Raw genomic sequence first — 20,000 nt, forward strand, 5'->3', positions numbered from 1 at the left:
ACACTTTACTATTTTCATATTTTTATCTGGTGTTGATAAATGTATGTGGTGTTGATGCGGCGCAGGCATGGTGGGCTTAATGGCCTCCACCTGTCTCTAATTTCCTTGCTTTCCTTGCTTTCCCCTTGTTTGCTCCTCCTCCTCGCTCCCCCTCTCCCCACCATCCTCTCTCTTTCCTCCTCCCCTCTCTCTCTTTCTCCCCCCTCTCTCTCCTTCTCCCATCTCTCTCCCTCTGCCACCCCTCTCTCCCTCTCCCACCCCTCTCTCTCCCTCTCTCCCTCTCGCACCCCTCTCTCCCTCCCCTTCCTCATATTCCCATCAGCGAAGTGACGGTTGGTATTTGCTAGTCCATAATAAGGATTCCAAAATTCATCCCTGTGATAAGCAAAGGAATGAAGTCCATCATTGCAATCAAACTCAGACACTATCGGCTGTGCCTTCTCCAACTCGCTAATCTTTGCCAACCAGTTTGCCTTCCAACCTGGCTATTCCACCTTGGATGTGTAACTCAATCTGACATAACAGTGGTTGGATTCCCAAAACCACATGCAGGACCACCCCTGCTTTGAACAGATACCGCTCTGGATATCGCTCAAGCCTTTGACAGTCTGGCATACAGCCAGGTTTCGGAGTGCACTAAACTATTCACATCACCGACGAATAACTGATGCTTTTTTTTTGTGACCAATCATCCTTGGTTGTTATGAGAGGAGCCATTACAGCAGATGTTGGTCCGTATATGGGTTCCAATGCTTGACAGCAAGGTGGACTGTCTGTTGACAAGTATACCTGCCATTACTCTCCCTTGTTATCACACCTGTGTTTTTTTTATTGATCAAAATTCATGTTCCACTTCATAGTATAGCACATGCTACTTTATTTGATGCATCGTTCAGCATTGTAGAGTGGGCCTCTTTTTGTCTTACAGGCGCTTTCTTATTAATTATTGGTTCTCATCAAATCAATCTTGGGTTTTACAACTGCAGGAATTCCAGGATGTCTAAAACGATAATGTAGACTGTGTCCTTCAGGTAGTTTCATTATTATCTCCGCCACCGAAGGTGGACGGAGATTACGTTTTCACTCCCGTCTGTCTATTTGTCAGTGAACAGGATATCTCAAAAAGTTGCGAACGGATTCGGACGAAACTTGGTGAACATGTTGGGTATGAGACAAGGACAAATCGATTCGGTTTTGGTGAAGGTCCCAATCCAGATCCGGATATGAGAATTTTTTTAAATTTTTTAAAGTGATTCTTCACCGTTGAGAGATCGGCTCAAAACCGATACATAGCACGATATCTCAAAAAAGTTATGGATGAATTATTGCAAAACGAGATGGATGAGTTGGTTAGGTGACAATAACAAGCCGATTCGATTGTGGTTCAGGTCCGGATCCAGATCCAGCCTATCAGTGGAATACAAAATGTAAACCGTTCAGCCTGGCGGAGGTACGATCTCCACCGAGTGCTCGTCTAGTTGCGTTTGCATCGTCAGGTTCAGTGCTTCCAGGAGTTGAGTTGTGAGCTTTATCCCCACCTTTCGATCACCGGGGTGAGAGACATCTAGTGTCTGTCACAAATTTTGTGAATGTCTGCCATGCGGTGTAATGTGTTCTCCGCAATGTTAATGCTTTTATACCGAAGATTCGATATGGAACATATTATTGGAAATTATATCTGACTTTGCACTTTTTATCCGGGCTACATTTTCGTTCTAAATGTGGAGTCGAGTAAAAAGGTGATGAGTGTGAATGTTGTCGTTAGATTTTACAACCGGAAGAGGATATCAGGTGTTTGGAGATTTTTTTTCCCTGCCTCCGGATACGAATTCATCGCGCAGTAGCAGGAATGAGCAGTTCCTGCTCTATTTGCACGTAGGATCATCTCACCATTTTTGAGTGATTTGTATGGGGAAGGGGTTTTGGGAATTTTTTTTGAGCCAAGTATAAACAGCAAATGGCAAATCAGAGCCAATAGAGAGGAGAAAAGATCCAGTCACCTTTTGTTTTGCTGTGTGCAGTTTCCATATGCTGGTGTGTTTAAGGAGCACTCGTATTTTATCCTTTCAATAAATTCAAGTTTGGACGACACCCGACTGCCAGTTTGACGTTGATCGATCTAACAACCTTGGGTTTTGCGACAGTCTATTAATGGGTTTTCTCAAATGTCTCCTCTGCCTTATTTTTATCCAGCAGGATACCTTTTTCAATAGGTACTCTGTTCTGTGCTAGGCTCTTGAGAATCGAACATCACAAAGATCTTCTTCATGAACGACGATGCCATCAGGGGCTAAATGCTTTAAGCAGCGTATCTGCCGATGGTTTTATATTTATCTGTTCACTGGAGGAAAGCGTTCTTGAACACTAACAACTGTTGGCACATTTTGGGAGCGGTTACATGCCAACAAAGTTATATGTTCCGACTCCATAATCTATTGCCAACGATGCCCTTCCAGAGTCATGATCATGACGTACTCTCACATTGATAAGTGTGCGAAAACATAAAGGCAAACCTTTACGTGAAAAGTATAATAAAACGTATCATTGTAATCTACTTTGATGTGACTTGTATATAATATATATCATAAATGTATGATTTTAACGAACAACCTCCTGTGAAGCTTATATTCATCACGTGCCGCGTTTGCGATCGGAATAACACCATCATCTGAAGATGAAAGGGTCAAACAGGCCGAGTTGGGAGTTGCATCCAGACAACTTGGCTGACAATGCTGTTAACTGTGTTTCCAAAGTGCCCACTCTCATGTAAAAAGTTAACCATGCTTAGTCTTTCACGTAATACATTTTCCAGCTCCTCCACGAGCCTGAACCTGAAAACAGACGACACAAGTGGCACACACAGGTGGCATCGGCACCGGGCAGCCATGTGCAGCAGATGCACACATTCACAACACACAGGAATTGAGTTGCATGCAGTTATTTTGGGGTGGCAGGCAGACTGAGAAAGCCTTTTTTCAGGCAATTAACATCTTTTGCTGGCCAACTGTCCCATATGCTGCCTTTTTGGAGTGACAGATGGTACAATCGGCATACACGTCCTGAATTGGCATCTTCTCGTGGCGAGAAAGAGAAAATGCTGATTATTTGACACCTGCATCATTTGAGGCAAAAGAAAACGTTTCAAAAACTCCAGCCTCAAAATATGGAAGTGAAACATTACGTCAAACGCAAACGAATGCCTCGATCGGCAATGCGCGACGTGCTCAAAAAGGGTCCTCGAGCATCCCTGGCTGTCGCGTGATGCCCGCCCATCTGACGGCCGTGCCTAATGTATTTTGTTACACACAATGCAATATTTCACTGTTCACACCGTTCAAGTGCAAATAGGTTCTGCTTTTCGAATCTTTTGTGACTCCATGAACAAAAACTGCTTTTGCACAATGTCAACTTTCTGATGGATCTGCAGGATAAATATACTGGACGAACCGCATTGATAGTACATCCGCTGCAGGAGAAACACAGTGGACAGACAGCGTGGACAAGAACAGTGTTAAACTACATCAGAATCACAAGACTTCGTCCTTGGATATTGAATCTTGTATTTTTTATTGATTTAATTCCCATGGAGGAATTTCTACACTAAGCACATGCAAACCAAAGACATCAGCAGACCTCATTGTACTCTTACTTGAAGATTCACAGGACATTAACAGACTACGGACAAACATATGGTGTATGGGACGTCATCCACAATGGCTCTCCACCTCATGAGCCAGTGTTTCAGGTAAGAACATCAATAGGCCAACAGCTCATCCGAGGTAAGCAACCATTGCAAAGGATCTGCATCAGTACATGCTGTCTGTCCAAGCACATTGAGTTCTGACAACGTAACACAAAGTACTCAAAGATCGCTGGATGAGGAGAAAGAGTTGGGAATTGGGCTTTCCAGTGGCATCCAATGCATCAACATATTCGCATTATCTTATCGTTTAACATCAATCACAACATCCTCACCATTCACCGATTAAATAACAAAGCAAAGTACAAAATCCATTTGCTCCCCCCCCACCCCCGCCCTCCAACAAGGACAGAGGAGGGGAACATGAAAATGAGCTCCAACCGACCGACCGATCATCTCTCCATGTACTTTTGTGCACGTGATATTTCAAAAACCGTTCCACATTTATCTTTCATACTGCAGATATCTATTGCTCATGACATTATCTCAACCTGATTATATCACGGCAATGATTGGCTGAATTATGTTGCCAAAGCAACTACCTCGGTTATTTGGCTTGTGTATGTGATATTTCAAAAATTCTTCAAGATTTAGCTTTCATATTACACAGATTCATTCCTCATATCACCCAGAAGGTGGGGAACATGTAGTATCACCTCTTTGTGATGAACAAAATCAACTTCATGCTCGGGTATTGAATCCAAGTTTGGTAAAACATAAAAGGGTTGAAGTTGTACATGGCAAAAAGTATGCAATTGGTACAAAACAAAGATTTATGGAATAAAGTGTGATATGTTCCAAAGGATCTGAAAAATATCCCATCTCGAAGATGGCTGTGCACTCCCACCTTCTGCGGAGCATGTATGTGAAGGCAGTTGTTACAAGGCAGAAGAGCAGCAGGGCTGTGCAGGCATACACGACGGGGTGAAGCTCCCCCTGTGAAGACTGGGGAGATGTAGCTTCCTGCAAGTCCTGTTGAAAAGAAAAATACACAGCCATTATTTTGAAGTCAACATCTCAGTAACTTCCACACTTTGCAAAATGGATATTCACAAAAATATCTGGAAATGTGGATGAGAGTTAAAACATATATATATATATATATATATATATATATATATATATATATATATATATATATATATATATATATATATATATATATATATATATATATATATATATATATATATATATATATATATATATATATACATGCATAATGTTGAAGGCTTAAGGCACAGACTAAATAGTACTCATCGAGGCCAAGCCTGAATAAAAGAACTGTATTGACAGAAAAGTATGGAAAGATAGAATAGTCTAAGAGTTTGTGAGAAAGTAAAAAAATCTGCTTTTTGAAGAGGGGAAAGGCATAAGTGTTTGGGAAGACGTGAGAAGGTAAAGAGTTCCAGAGTTTGGCAGTGGAGGGGAAGAAACAAACATCATAACGACCCAGCCTAGAGTTGCCAATGGCCACACAATAATCATGTGATGTAGTGTCTTGTCGAGTATTCCTTGGGCTCGCTAATGGTGGAGGAACACAAGCAGCAAGTTCTTACGAACAGAAACCGAAGTAATGTCTGCATAAAATGAGAGAGAACCCACTATGCAGCTTAATTTGAGCGGGTCGAGTTTTGAGGTCACATTGGTGGAGTTCACAAGTCAAATAACTTTGGATTCAATTCTGTCCATTAAGTATGTGGAGTTGGAACCTCCCCAGATGTGAGAGCAGTACTCTATACAAGGATGAATCAATCCTTTATATCGTTGGAGCAACTGTTCAGATGAGAAGAATGTTCGACATCTGAACAGGACTCCTAATTTCTTCGAGGAAGACTTAGCTGTTTGAGTAATGTGTGGATTCCAGGATATATTTGATGTTGGAGTAATACCTCGTGGGTTTATTGTGTCACATGGGTAATTGTTGAGCTTTCAAAGGAGATAGGAGAGAGAGATAGGAGAGAGAGATAGGAGAGAGAGATAGGAGAGAGAGATAGGAGAGAGAGATAGGAGAGAGAGATAGGAGAGAGAGAGACACAGACACAGACACAGACAGAGACACAGACAGAGACAGAGACAGAGACAGAGACAGAGACAGAGACAGAGACAGAGACAGAGACAGAGACAGAGACAGAGAAAGAGATAGAGAGAGAGAGAGAGAGAGAGAGAGAGAGAGAGAGAGAGAGAGAGAGAGAGAGAGAGAGAGAGAGAGACAGAGAGAGACAGAGACAGAGACAGAGAGAGAGAGAGAGAGAGAGACAGAGAGAGACAGAGACAGAGACAGAGAGAGAGAGAGAGAGAGAGAGAGAGAGAGAGAGAGATATATATATATATATATATATATATATATATATATATATATATATATATATATATATATATATATATATATATATATATATATATATATATATATATATGGGAAGAAATTGAGTTTTAAAAGCATTAAATTTAACTTGATTACATTTGCCCCACTGGGAGATCTTGTCAAAATCCGAACTTAAAGAGGTGGCTGTGATGAAACGAGATGTAGATCAAGTGAGGGAAGACGAGGCAGATGGGAAAGATATGGAGAAATGTAATGTCGAGTCATCAGCATACGAGTGCATTTGGTTAATTGTGGAAGAAAGAAGGTCATTTATAAAAAGAAGGAAGAGTGTTGGGGACAGGACGGAACCCTGAGGTTCACCGCTGTTGATAGGGAAGGGGGGAGATGTTGAACCATCAACAATAACGGGGTTAGAGCACTCGGAGAGAAAGCTCGATATGAGAGAGCAGAGTGAAGGAGAAAAGCCTAAAGAGGGAAGCTTGGATATCAGACTCCGATGCTAAACTCTGTCAAAGACTTTTGAGATATCAAGGCCGACAACAAAGGATTCCCCAAAGTCTCTCAAAAAGGCCCAGACATTCGTCATGTAAGAAAGGATATCACATGTAGATCTTGCCTTGCGTAAGCCGTATTGGTGGTCAGATATAAGACTGTGAGATTCAAGGTGCTTGAGAAAATGGGAATTGAGAAGACATTCAAAGACTTTGGAAACAGTAGAAGTCAGAGCAATGGGATTGTCGTTTCAAGGGAAGGTTCAAAAGGCTGAACCAAGGCATGTTTCCAGGAAAGAGGAAAACTTTGGGTTTTTAAACAAAAACGAAACAAACAAGCAGGCACGGGTGCAAGTTCTGAAGCACAGTCCTTCAAGACACGGGGAGGAATGCCATCTTGCCCGTCGGCCTTGTCTGGAGAGAGGAGTGTTTTTTTTTTGACTGCCTGAAAAGAGATTATAGGAAGGGACATAGGATTGGTGAGGGGAGCATCAGAGGGAGATGGAATGTTCAAGTCATCCAGTGTGGAGTTAGTGGAGAAAAGAGAACCAAAAAGAGTTACTTTATCAGTCAGAGAGACAGCGATGGTATCATCGGAACGGAAAAGCAAAGGAAAGGCCGAGCGACAAAAGTTGTTGGAGATACTTTTAGCTAAGGACCAGAAAGATCCATTAATGGAAGGAGATGAGAGGTTGTCACACTTCTTTCGAATAAAGGAATGCTTCTCCTCATGAATAACATGTTTGCAATGATTTCTGCCGGTTATGAAAGCTGAATACGAGTCGGAGGAAGAAGAGTTTTTCCAAGTCTGATGAGCGGCATCCCATGTACGAATGGCTGTAGAGCAGGAATTATTGAACCAAGAATTTGGAGGAGAGATAGATTTAAATGAGAAGGGGATATAATCCTCTATTCCTGCAACAACAACCTCAACTATAAGTTCAGCAGAGATAGAGGCATCACCTCGGGAGAGGAAGTCGTCTTTCCAGGGAAAGTCAGAAAAGAAGTTTCGTAAACTCGTCCAGTCAGCGTTATTAAAATGCCAATACTGGTGTCTCATCAGAGCAGTCGGAGGAGAAGTGGTGGTGGGAAGTAAAGTGATGTTCACAAGATTGTGGTCAGAAGAACCAATTGGAGGTGAAATTGTGTAGTTGGAATGTAACGGATTAGAGGTGAAGAATGAATCCAAAGTATTGGTGGTGTGGTCATGACAATCTGGGATATGAGTAGGGTGGGTGATAATTTGTTTGAAATCATCAATAATGGAAAACTTAAGAACTTCAACTCCCCCAACATCCATGTGGGAAGATTTCAGCCACTCCCTGTGGTGTACATTGAAGTCTCCGAGATAGAGAAATTCTGTTTGAAGGTGTTCGGATGTCATGGCCTCATGACTGGAGTTAAGATAGTCAAAGAAAGTGATAAAGTTTGTAGAATTGGGAGAGCAGTAAGTGAAGCAGAGAAAGATATTGATGGTCTGGAGACAAATCTTAAGCCAGATGACATCAACGTTTGGAGGTTCGAGGTCCACAAGGTGTACAGCAGGTGTGTTGATGTTGGAGTTGACACAGACTCCTCCTTTGAAGCGGAATCGTGAGTGAAGGTTGTAGTTCGAAATGTTAAAATAATTAACAAGAACATCAGGTGATAATTGGGTCTCTGATAGAAGAAAGATATTAGGAGAAGAGCTTCCGAGATGATGTTCAACAGAGGAACGATTTGAAGAAAGACCATGGATGTTGGTGAAATGAATTGAAGAAGAGTCACGTAGGTTCAAAAGGCAAGTATCTTGGGAGGGACCAATACCACTACTGGTTGAGCCTTCCATCCCCCCCCCTCTCGTTGGCAGCAGAGACAGGCAGGTCACCGGAAATTCTTCGCACCCCATAATGCCGGTAACTAGGGGCCATTAACTTTTCGGTTGCTGTCGACGATCTACTCCCAAAAAAACAGTCTTACCGGATGGGTGTTTTTCAGACCACCATCTCCTTCCTGGCTGGCCATTGGCGACCTAAAGGAGCTCGTCTGTCCTTTTGCCGATATTGTTTTTAGTCCTGCAGGGTGTCAAAGTCAACCTTCCCACTGCTGAGCCAGTGAGGGTAGTCAGTTTAGTCGCCGACTACCCGACCATGCAGGAGGTAGCACTGTGTTACATGTTACCAGTGGCAGCCAAGAAACCTGACTGACCTGACATATCTACCATATGTGTGCAAAATGTATGCAAATGTACAAAGGCAAACACACGTACAAACACACACACATACACACATACACACATACACACACACACACACACACACACACACACACACACACACACACACACACACACACACACACACACACACAGACACACACACACAAATGTTTAAGTTAATCTATCAATTTAAATAATATTTCATGGACTTTGAAAAGGTCAATTGTGTTGAACTCTTGCTTTTGCTCAGAACCAAAGCTCTGAGCTACTTGTACCGCCCACAGCAAAATAGTGAAGCAGCACAGGGCGACGCAGGTTGGATTTGTCTGAGAAAGAGGAACAAATTATCATGGGTGTGAAATAAGATTTGGAAACAACACTACTCATGTCTGTTCTCCGATCATTTCAAAAGTGAATGTTCAGCTTTTCAATGCAGCACGAGAAGCAGCCGCTGTAAACGGAAGACAGACGGATGCACGGACAGCCACCACAGTTCACAATGTACTGTGATGATATATAACTTCCCTTTCGAGGAACTTCAACACAGAAAGACACCATTCGGCCCATGAAGCCTGTACAATGGTTGCCAAATTATAACTTTTTTGTATATAGTCAAGACTCGGGGAAGAGATAGAACACGAAACAGATCAGGATGTATCATGACAGAAGGAAGGGTGGGGAGTTATTGTGGTGATAGTGAGGGTGGGGGGGTGAACCAACAGTGGAGTTGAAGGACAAACTCGAAGGAGAATTGGACAAACAGCGAGGAGGGGAGGGAAAGAGCGAGGCCTCACTACACTCTGGGAAGGGAAAGGAGTGAGGAGGATGAGGGAGAGAGGGGGGTAGTGAGGAGGGGAAGGGGGTGCTCTTGAAATGCGTTTGATAGGGGGATTTGAGGGAAAGGAGGGTTGGGGGGGGATGGTCCCCTTATGTCGGCATTAGTGTATGATTGAACGAAATTGGGTATATTAAAACAGTACGTTCAAAGGGGAAATACTAAACAACATTCAGACACCACCCAGAAAGGTCCGTGGGGGGTGGAGGGGCTTTGGGAGGAGGTAAGCATGAGAGGAGGGGAAGGGAACAAAGCACATTTTCCTTCAATCGTCAACAAAGCTGTGCCAGTGTTCATGTCTTTATTTAATTTCCACACATACGATGAGCTCGAGAATTTCTTAATCTGAGACTACTTGCGGAATTGATCTGAGCAGCAGTTCCAACTGCTACAAAAAAACCTTTCCTTTGTCCATTTCGCACATTCTTTGACAGCCCTTCCTCTCCTCAAACTCCGGAGAGTTGTATGGTGGTGGAGGGGTGTGGGAGGAGGATAGCATGAGGGGAGGGGAAGGCAGGGCAGCATGAGGAGAAGGGAAGGGAAGGCAGCATAAGGGGAGGGGAGGGCAGGGCAGCATGAGGAGAGGGGAAGGGAAGGCAGTGTGAGGGGAGGGGAAGGCAGGGCAGCTTGAGGAGAGGGGAAGGGAAGGCAGTGTGAGGGGACGGGAGGGCAGGGCAGCATGAGGAGAGGGGAAGAGAAGGCTGTGTGACTGGAGGGGAAGGAAGGACAGCATGAGGAGAGGGGAAAGGAAGGCAGCGTATTGGGAGGGGAAGGCAGCATGAATGGAAGGGAAGGTAGCATGAATGGAAGAGAAGGCAGTGTGAGGGGAGGGGAAGGCAGGGCAGCATAAGGGGAGGGGAAAGCAGCATGAATGGAAGGGAAGGCAGCATGAATGGAAGGGAAGGTAGCAGGAATGGAAGAGAAGGCAGTGCGAGGGGAGCGGAAGGCAGGGCAGCATAAGGGGAGGAGAAAGCAGCATGAATGGAAGGGAAGGCAGCATGAATGAAAGGGAAGGCAGCCTGAATGGAAGGGAAGGCAGCCTGGATGGAAGGGAAGGCAGCATGAATGGAAGGGAAGTCAGTGTGAGGGGAGAGGAAGGAAGTGTAATGGGAGGGAAGGCAGCACACGGAGGAGTTATTGTGGTGATAAATGCACCCAAACGATTTCTTCTTAACTGCCGTGTTCGATATAAAACCGGGCAGGAGCATTTAAAAATTAAAACCCATGCTATATACCTGGCAAAGGCTTGCCTGCATGCATGCCCCCCACCCCTCCCCCTCCGCCCTCCCCCCCCTGCATACACATTCCTCCAACCTCCTCGCAGTCAATGATAACTGTGCATGCGCACCAGCTATATACTCGCTGGTGCGCACCGGTGATATACTTTCACTCGCACACATGCCGGGATTTCCCCACACCCACACTGCAGTGGCATGTCCCACGTGGCTTCGATGTCGCAGCACGTTTGTTCCCCACATGCAGAAGCACATGGTTCACGAGATGGCATAACCACCTCCACAGCACCACACACAATGGGCCCAGGTGCGAGTTCGGACCGTGCACCCACGAAACGCATGCACCGCACACACATAACAAAGCATGCAGGCATGCACACACCCCACAGAGAGTCATTTGTACCCATTTGTAGCACAATCGTGTGGGCTGTCTCTGTACCTACTTGTTTTCAGCAACTGCTGACTATTAATATATTGCAGCAACTATTAGTATATATATATATATATATATATATATATATATATATATATATATATATATATATATATATATATATATATTTCTTCATGAAAGCACATCATACAAAATGGTAAAAAAAAAAACAACTGCATGTGTCAATGCCAAATAAAAGGACCCCTGTTGAGTCGATTATCATGACTTGCAAAAGCAGGTTATGAAGCACAGTGTTACCCTCAATGAAGTTACACTTTCTGTACATTCCATAATCATTTCATCACGAAATATAATCGGCCGAAAATTGGAAAAATATTAAAGTTATTAGTTTGCTTAAATAAATACACTGAGTTGTGAAAATCACTACTTTGTTGAAATTTTCAGATATAACTCCAGATTTAACATTTATTTAGTCCATAAGACCCGATTCTCAAACAAATCAGATATATTTCAATCATACAGTATACTTTAATTACCCTGTGAGAGTTGATCATGTTTGAATTGGCCGAACAAAATGGCGAAATAAGTCCCCACATCATTCTTGGTCAGCTTAAGGCCCAGTCACACCTTGACGTTTAAGCCAGCAATGGCAACGTATCAAAATGTATGTAAAACGCTGGCTTACGCTGAACTTTTGATCTTTTTTTTAAGATTCGGACGTATTCATAACGAGTTGGTCATATGCATAACATATTAGTAACGGACACAGAACGTTTCGTTGTCTTATAGATAACTTATACCAACGAATGCTTAGCCTGTTGTCGGCGTTCACAACCTATGCCCAACGATAGTTTAACTTATGCATAGCGTGCTGCACGTATCGCCGACGATCACGTGGCGTAGCCAATTAAAAGGCTGCCGCACAACGATTCAAATCAAAACCACCGGAGAAATGGAAGTGTCAACATCCCAGTCACACCTTGGCAATCTTGCCAGCGTATGCCGACCTCTGCAAAATGCGTCTAAAATGCTGGCGCACGTCGACTACGGTATGGGTAAGTTTGGTATACGTGAATAGAACGCTAAAGTACACTATCATATGTCGTATTAAGTGGAGTACGTCTTGTGATTTTAAACGTGTCAAAATTTTACGACGTACTTGCCGTATGCCTCACACGTTCCGCATGCGATGGGAATAAGTTGTACGCACGATATGCGATCATTGGCACACGTCGACAAAAGTTACTTGTAAGTTACTCATAAGTCGAAACACGTCAAGGTAATGGTTAGCGTCAGTGTTCCAGACTCCCTGCTTTTTTATTTTTATTTTTTTCGGTATGACGGTGATGTTGACACTTCGATTTCTAGTGCGGTTATAATATAATATAATTAATAGGCTGCCGCTCAACGATTTAAATCATAACCACACTAGAAATCGAAGTGTCAACATCACCGTCATACCGAAGAAAAAAAAATAAAAAAAACAAGAACCAGGGAGTCTGGAACACTGACGCTAACCATTACCTCGACGTGTTTCGACTAATGAGTACCTAACAAGCAACGTGTCTCGACGTGTGTCAACGATCGCGTAACGTACCTACAGCACTTTACTCATAGGTTAGAAATAAGTTTCGGGTACGCTAAACATTACCTCAACGTGTTTCGACTTATGATTAACTTACAATTAACGTGTGTCGACGTGTGTCAACGATCGCGTGTGTCAACGTGTGTCGACGGAGACACTTTGTGAGTTGTAGGCATAACGTGCCTACAACTTATGGCCAGCGTAGCGGAACTTGTGAGTCATACGCTGGCATAAGTCGTAAAATTTCAAGCATGCTAAATTTTGAGGACAACCGCAAAGTACAACGATGAAAGCCAGCGTACTACGATGTATGGCAGTGTTTTTCTGCGTGCTCTCAATGTTTCCAAAACTTACCCATAACGTATTCGACGTGTGCCAGCGTTTTAGACAAATTTTTCAAAAATCGGCATAAGCTGGCTAAAACGTCAACGTGTGACTGGGCCTTTACAGAGGGCTGAGAAAGGATGTCACCTTGATAAAGGATAATTATAAAAGGCAAATAATTATTTTTAAAAAGGGGCGTTTTAATGAACACAAACACAAAATTTTCATTCATGCACTACATTGGAATTCCCTTCATATGCATGCAGTTTCAGGCTGCTAGGTTTCATGGTTATATAATTCTGGAGGACACATATACACACACACACACACACACACACACACACACACACACACACACACACACACACACACACACACACACACACACACACACACACACACTTGTATAGATGTGATGTACAATACTCGTTACTGAGCATCTGTGCTGCCGAAGCAACTTCCTGAGCAAGAGTTTCCTGGGTGGTTTGCCATTGCCTTACCAGCAGTAGTTAGGACAGGAATTTGTAATTTTGCCATGGTGCTGGTGATAGCTCGGCCAAGCATACCGTGAGGATCTTTAACATCCATCAACCAATGGCAAAGACAGGACTCCCAGTTCGACGTCCATCGTAGAGACGACACACACATTGATGATTCATCCGGTCTGTGAAACACCAGGATGACATTTTATAGCTGGATCGGGATTCAAACCCAGGCTAGACAGCTTAGAGGTGAGTGTGGGTACTAGTACAGGACCTGGCTTAGACATGTATGCACTTAATTTAGGAGAGGATAACTCGACTGTTTTAAGCTAATATGACCCCAAGGAACAACTTGGGATGTGTGCCAAAATCTCTATCCGGGACGAACATCCCGAAAATGACCACGCCCTTTTTAAAATGACCACACCCTTTTTCATCGAAAGTGCTACTTCTGACATAGCTGTATCGTCTAAACCGTTGGAGCTCCAGATTTTCTGAGGTGCTCAAAATGTTCAGAATGGCCAAGTTTATTTATTTATTTAGGGGGGTCATAGAAGAGTGTAAAATTTCTAATTTGATATTTTTTTATGAGAAAATGGCTAAAAACCGTTTTATTTACCATACTTATTACCGTACATACTGGAATTGCCATATATTTATTAACTTAAACTTTCCGGACTTAGAGCAAAGTTAGAAGATTTGTGTCATCTACTTGAGTTAAACTGACAACTTGGAATTTGAACAATACAAGGGATTTTTTAAAAAGAAAGAAAGCGAGCATTTGATTAATATAAAGAAATTGTATTTTCAATCACTTACATACTATTATCAATGGAATGTAAACTTAAAATGAAAAATAAAAAACAAAACTTATTACTTTAGTGGGCAGCAGTATCTAGAGAGCTTAAATGTTTCAAAGATCAGCAGGGAAATTGCCCAACCACCAACAATACAACATTTAAAACCACATTAATACTGTTTATGTGTCACGTAAACCAGGGTCAGGAACCTGAAGAGTAACACAACAGAGTCCAGGTATGAGGATGATAAGTAGTGTTCATTCAGTGATAGGGTTTTTACAACAATCACCTCCCTTGCATTTGCAGTACTTGCAACACTTGATCCCAGCTACCCTGCAGGAACACCCATTTTTGCGAGCACACTTGCCACATGTGCAGGGATTTGGCAAGCCTTTGAGTATGGAGATCACAATCTCAGGGACTAATAAACTGCCCCTTCTTACAAACCCATAAGACTCGGCATTCATAATCAGGGTGGCATCTCTAAATGGGGCTTGGACCCACAGCTGCTGTTGGTAATAACCTCTATGGATATGTTTCCTTGCATTAGTTGAGGTGCAAGTGGTTCTCTCAAAGTCCATCTTGAGGGCATTGCTATCAAATGCAGTGAGACGCAGGTCGTCAAATGTCTCCAGGTCTGTTGATGGTTTGAGACACTTGACCAAGAATGTCTCTGCCATCTGTATTGCACTTTCTGCTAGCTGGGGACAGTCAAAATCCAGGATCAGAGAGGAATTTCCTGCTTTGCGGACAGCATTCAGGGCTGTAAGTTTAGTTGATATCTTGCTGGTTGTATCGCACCCAGTCAGCGCATGGAGTGCTGGGAGACACTTTGTGAGCTCGTCTCCCAGTGCTATGCAGATATCGCGGAGTGGTAATATTGATCTTTTCACTCCTGAGTTTGACGCGCCAAAGCTCTTGGAGGCCAAGATCTCTCCAATTGACTGTGATGTGGTATAACAGGCACACTGAAATGAGAGCGAGAGATGAACCTTCAGAGTTTAGGCTTTATTCCATTTGATTGGAGCCGCTTCTGTGGGCACACCAGGAAATACAGGTTCAGCTAGGAGTACATAAGCAGAAACGTATACATGTGCAGTTAACCATTGCAGACTAAATCCGCGTAAGCACGGAGTTCGATATAATCTCCATTCTCACCAGTCAATGAGCACCTTCAGTTAACGAGCATCAAGTGGACAGCCGATGTCAATAGCAATGCCCCGGGGACAATCCCTCGTGCCGCAGAGAGACCTCCCCTTATACGCGAGACGCACAACATGTGATCCCGCGTCATGTCCCTCGATTCACGTTAATTCACCACATTCTCCCCACCTTTAAAATGTAACTAGGGGCCCATCTTACACACCATGATTGCTTTAGCACTATAGGAGTATACATTTCAAGCAACGCGGACTAATTGATCTACAGAAGCATACATGCCAAGCAGTGATTATTTTGAGTTGTAGGAGCATGGAAATGAGCATCGATATATGATATAATGGGCATATAGGAGCATGAGCAGCGAGAATGCCGATAATCCCCTTTACAGATTGAGTCGTCGAGGGGCCTTATTCGTCGACCTCTCCGGGAGTAACGGCAGTTTCACTTGAGGGAGACTCCCGATCCTCTTGGTGAGCCTCGACTTGTGCCGGGGATGACTCCTCGATCGCTCTCGGGTGGAACGCGGCAGCCCGTCGCCTGGCGGAGTTCCTGGGGGAAATGTCAGAAGGAGGAGTGCCAGGAGGTGGTGTGCCGGCGGGAGGAGTACCTGAGGGAGCCAGATGGCGAACCGACACAGTGGTCTCCCTGCCATCCGGGAGCCTGACATGAGCATACTCTGGATTAGTGTCAATGAGTTCGACCCCTCCACCAGCGGTTCATACTTGCTTTGTCGTACCGGGCGTTTCATGAACACTGTACCGGGGTGGGTCAGCCAGTTGGGCACCGTTTGACCGTCAACATAACGTCGTTGGTGAGTAAACATACGTTCGTGAGGAGTGGCATTTGTGGACGTGCAGAGCAAAGAGCGTATGGAATTCAGAGCGTCAGGAAGAGTAACCTCCCATCGCTCGGGGCCCAGTCCTCTCGATTTCAGCGCCAGAGTTACGGCTTTCCAAATTACTCCATTATACCGTTCCACCTGCCCGTTTCCCTGTGGGTTGTAACCCGTCGTTCGACTAGTTGCTATGCCGTGCTCTAATAGGAATTGTTTTAGCCCGGCCGACATGAAACACGGCCCTCTGTCTGAATGTATGTACGAAGGTTTCCCAAACATAGCGAAGAGGTCAGAGAGACATTTTACGACAGTGCCCGAGGTCATATCCGAGCACGGAAACGCGAAAGGGAACCTTGAATATTCATCAACAACGGTGAATATGTATCTGTTGTCTGTTTCGGTCGGTAGGGGCCCTTTGAAGTCGATGTTTAGTCTCTCGAAGGGGGAAGTAGCCTTGATCAGTCTGCCAGAAGCCGCGCCATAGAATCTGGGTTTTAGTTCAGCACAAACAGGGCATGAAGCATTCATTTGTTTAATATCTTCAACAGAATAGGGAAGATTTTGTCTGCGTACGAAATGTGCCATCCTGGTTACCCCTGGGTGGCACAGAGACACATGGAGGTCTTGCAAAGCCTGACTGATTGTTGCCGAACTGTAGACCCGGGAGAAGGTATCTGCAGCAGGGTTTTCCTTCCCGGGCCGGTAAACAATGTCGTACCTGTAGCAGGCTAGGTCTATCCGCCATCTCATAATTTTTTTCATTCTTAATTTTCCCGTTATTTTTCCCATCAAACATGAAAGCCACGGATCGTTGGTCCGTAACGAGCGTGAAGTGGTTTCCCAGTAAATAATGTCTCCATTTACGCAGCGCTTCGACGATGGCGTACGCCTCCTTCTCTATTGCCGAGTGTCTCTGCTCGCTTCTAGAGAGTTCTCGAGAAGAAAGCGACCGGCCGCCCAGACTGATTAAGTGTTGCAGCTATGGCGTGATTTGAAGCGTCGGTCTCCACCACGAAGGGCACCGAGCTGTCGATCGATAAAACCACGGACTTACTGATATCATCCTTGAGATCGTGGAAAGCTTTTACGACAGCGGCATCTGGTGGAAAGTTTTTGCAATGCACTAGGGGATGTATTTTCTCGGAGTATTGCGAAATCCATCTTGCATAGTAAGCGAACATCCCGATCACCCGGCGCATTGTTTGCAAGTCCTGAGGTGGTGAAAGCTCACGGAGCGGGCGCAATCGCTCAGGATCAGGCTTAATTGTGCCGTCGGCTATTGTGTAGCCGAGAAGGTCAATTGACCTTGCCGAGAATACGCATTTCTCGTAGTTGAGAGTCAGATTATATTTTCCAGCAATGCTCAAGAATCTGTCCAGATTCCTATCAGTTCCTGCAAGCTCTGAATCAGCTGGGAAAAGACTGCAGCTTCCGGGCGGTAAGCGCCGAGGAACACCGAAAGGAAGCGACCCGGGAGGCATTCATCCAAGGACTCAGATCAGCCCACATACGGCAACGCTTACTAGAGAAAGCGCAACCCACTCTTGACAAGGTAGTCGATCAGGCTTTGTGTATAGAGACACAGATGTCTCTATACACAAAGACATCTGTGTCACCTGATGACAGCGTCATGGATGTAGGTCCTGACTGGTGACTTAGAATGTCCTGCACATGGAACAACATCCTGTCATCAGCTTCCTCGTGTGTGCAGTTGAGCCGAGGAAATGGAGAAGCACACCCAGCTGACAGCATCCATGCCTGTGGTGATATACCGAGGTATAGAGGTTTGGTTCCGTGGTAAATGGTGGTGAGCCACTGAACATAGAATGCCTGGAAAGCGGTTTTGCTGATGGAAGTTGACCAAAAGTTCTCTAATACCACTGGAACATTTTGGTTTGGTGATATCAGATCAAGGACAACCATTTCTTTTGACTTTCTTCTTCTCCCCCTCTCTCCATTCTTGATGCTGTCCTCTCTGTAAGCATCAAAAACGATATGGATCTCATCACAGTTGTGCCCAGCTTTGGTGACCATAGATTTCAAGGCAATCGCAAAGTCATGGAATGTCTTGACGGGTGGATCAAGCTCCTTTAAGGGGACCTTTCTCACCAAGACCATGAAGTCGATAATGATGGCGTGGGTTTGTAGGGAGGTTTCTGGCCCTTTTTACTATTAGTAAAAATAGTAACCTACCTACCATACTATTTAACTATTAACCTACCATACTATTAGTGGGCACAACTTCAGCAGCTCAGTCCCAAGTTGTGATTTGGTACTCTTCCTCAAGTAACCATCTTCGTCAACCAAGAAGAATGCAGAATTGGTGATCTCATGCTTGAGTTGCTCCTCAACAGTGAACCCCCGGTGACTCCCATACTCAATAAACATGAGAGCTTTGATTGTCTCATCTTTGATGTCTGCTTTGGGAGCCAATTTCAAGGTGGTATTAGGGGATGTAAACTTGATTTTGCTAATAGTTGAGTGTATCGATATCGAACCATTTCTGAGTCGATCATCGATAAAATTAGCACAAGCAGTGCTGCCCGCCTTGATACAGCACAACAATTTGTCTACATTTACATTGGTCACAATTTCTCCAGTGAGAACATTCTTCAGTGCTACCTGGTCTTGTAGAGGACTGCATACCTTCAGGAGATACTCCTCTATGTCTTGCACCATCCCAACTATCTTAGTTGCAGTACTTGGGTTGAAGTCATGGTGAAGTGAGAGTTCTCTTTCGACATCATCCTTCATCTTCAGGAGGTCAATGCACTGGTCTTTTTATGCTTGATAATTTCCCACAGAGCTACTGCTTCCTTCTTTCTGGTGACCCCAATTACCCCCCCACTCACTTTGGCAGGCCGATTGTAGCACTGCTCTAGCACCTGGTCAAAGGGCACTCCACTCCCTTTCTTGGTGGTGTTCATGACAAATCCACCATTCATGTAGGAGTTGTAGAGTAGTGGGAACTTCTCGTTCAGTTGATAGCAGTCCTGGCTGGATAAGTCGTTCGTTCTCGTTCGTTCTCGTTCTCTCTCTCGTTCTCTCTCTCGTTCTCTCTCTCGTTCTCTCTCTCGTTCTCTCTCTCGTTCTCTCTCTCGTTCTCTCTCTCGTTCTCTCTCTCGTTCTCTCTCTCTCTCTCTCGTTCTCTCTCTCTCTCTCTCTCTCTCTCTCTCTCTCTCTCTCTCTCTCTCTCTCTCTCTCTCTCTCTCTCTCTCTCTCTCTCTCTCGTTCTCTCTCTCTCTCGTTCTCTCTCTCTCTCTCTCTCTCTCTCTCTCTCTCTCTCTCTCTCTCTCTCTCTCTCTCTCTCTCTCTCTCTCTCTCTCTCTCTCTCTTGTAGCACTGGTGCTATGAATAAATCAAAAGTAGGCTGAGTGAGTTATAATAGGGTGCATAGAGTGATAGAAAATGGGGTACATCGATTTTAAAAAGGGCGTGGTAATTTTCGGGCTGTTCGTCCCGGATAGAGATTTTGGCACACATCCCAAGTTGTTCCTTGGGGTCATATTAGCCTAAAACAGTTGAGTTATCCTCTCCTAAATTAAGTGCATACATGTCTAAGCCAGGTCCTAGACTATAACTCAAGGTCATCCTGTCAGAGGTCATATCGTAACACACTGCTTGCTCTTAAA

General features: G+C 44.3%; 1 protein-coding gene across 1 annotated transcript in view; it reads right to left on the minus strand.

Annotated features, from left to right (window-relative positions):
- Positions 1–20,000, minus strand: part of ADGRA1 (adhesion G protein-coupled receptor A1) — a 522,543-nt gene that overhangs the window by 241,964 nt on the left and 260,579 nt on the right. Inside the window, exon 3 of the mRNA XM_085871264.1 lies at positions 4,548–4,672. Coding sequence (XP_085727390.1) covers positions 4,548–4,672 — 125 coding nt within the window. The remainder of the gene's footprint in view (positions 1–4,547; positions 4,673–20,000) is intronic.

This window comes from Eptatretus burgeri, chromosome 1 (assembly GCF_056783735.1).
Source record: "Eptatretus burgeri isolate ZD-2024b chromosome 1, Ebu_testis_v1, whole genome shotgun sequence".
NCBI classification, from domain to species: domain Eukaryota; kingdom Metazoa; phylum Chordata; class Myxini; order Myxiniformes; family Myxinidae; genus Eptatretus; species Eptatretus burgeri.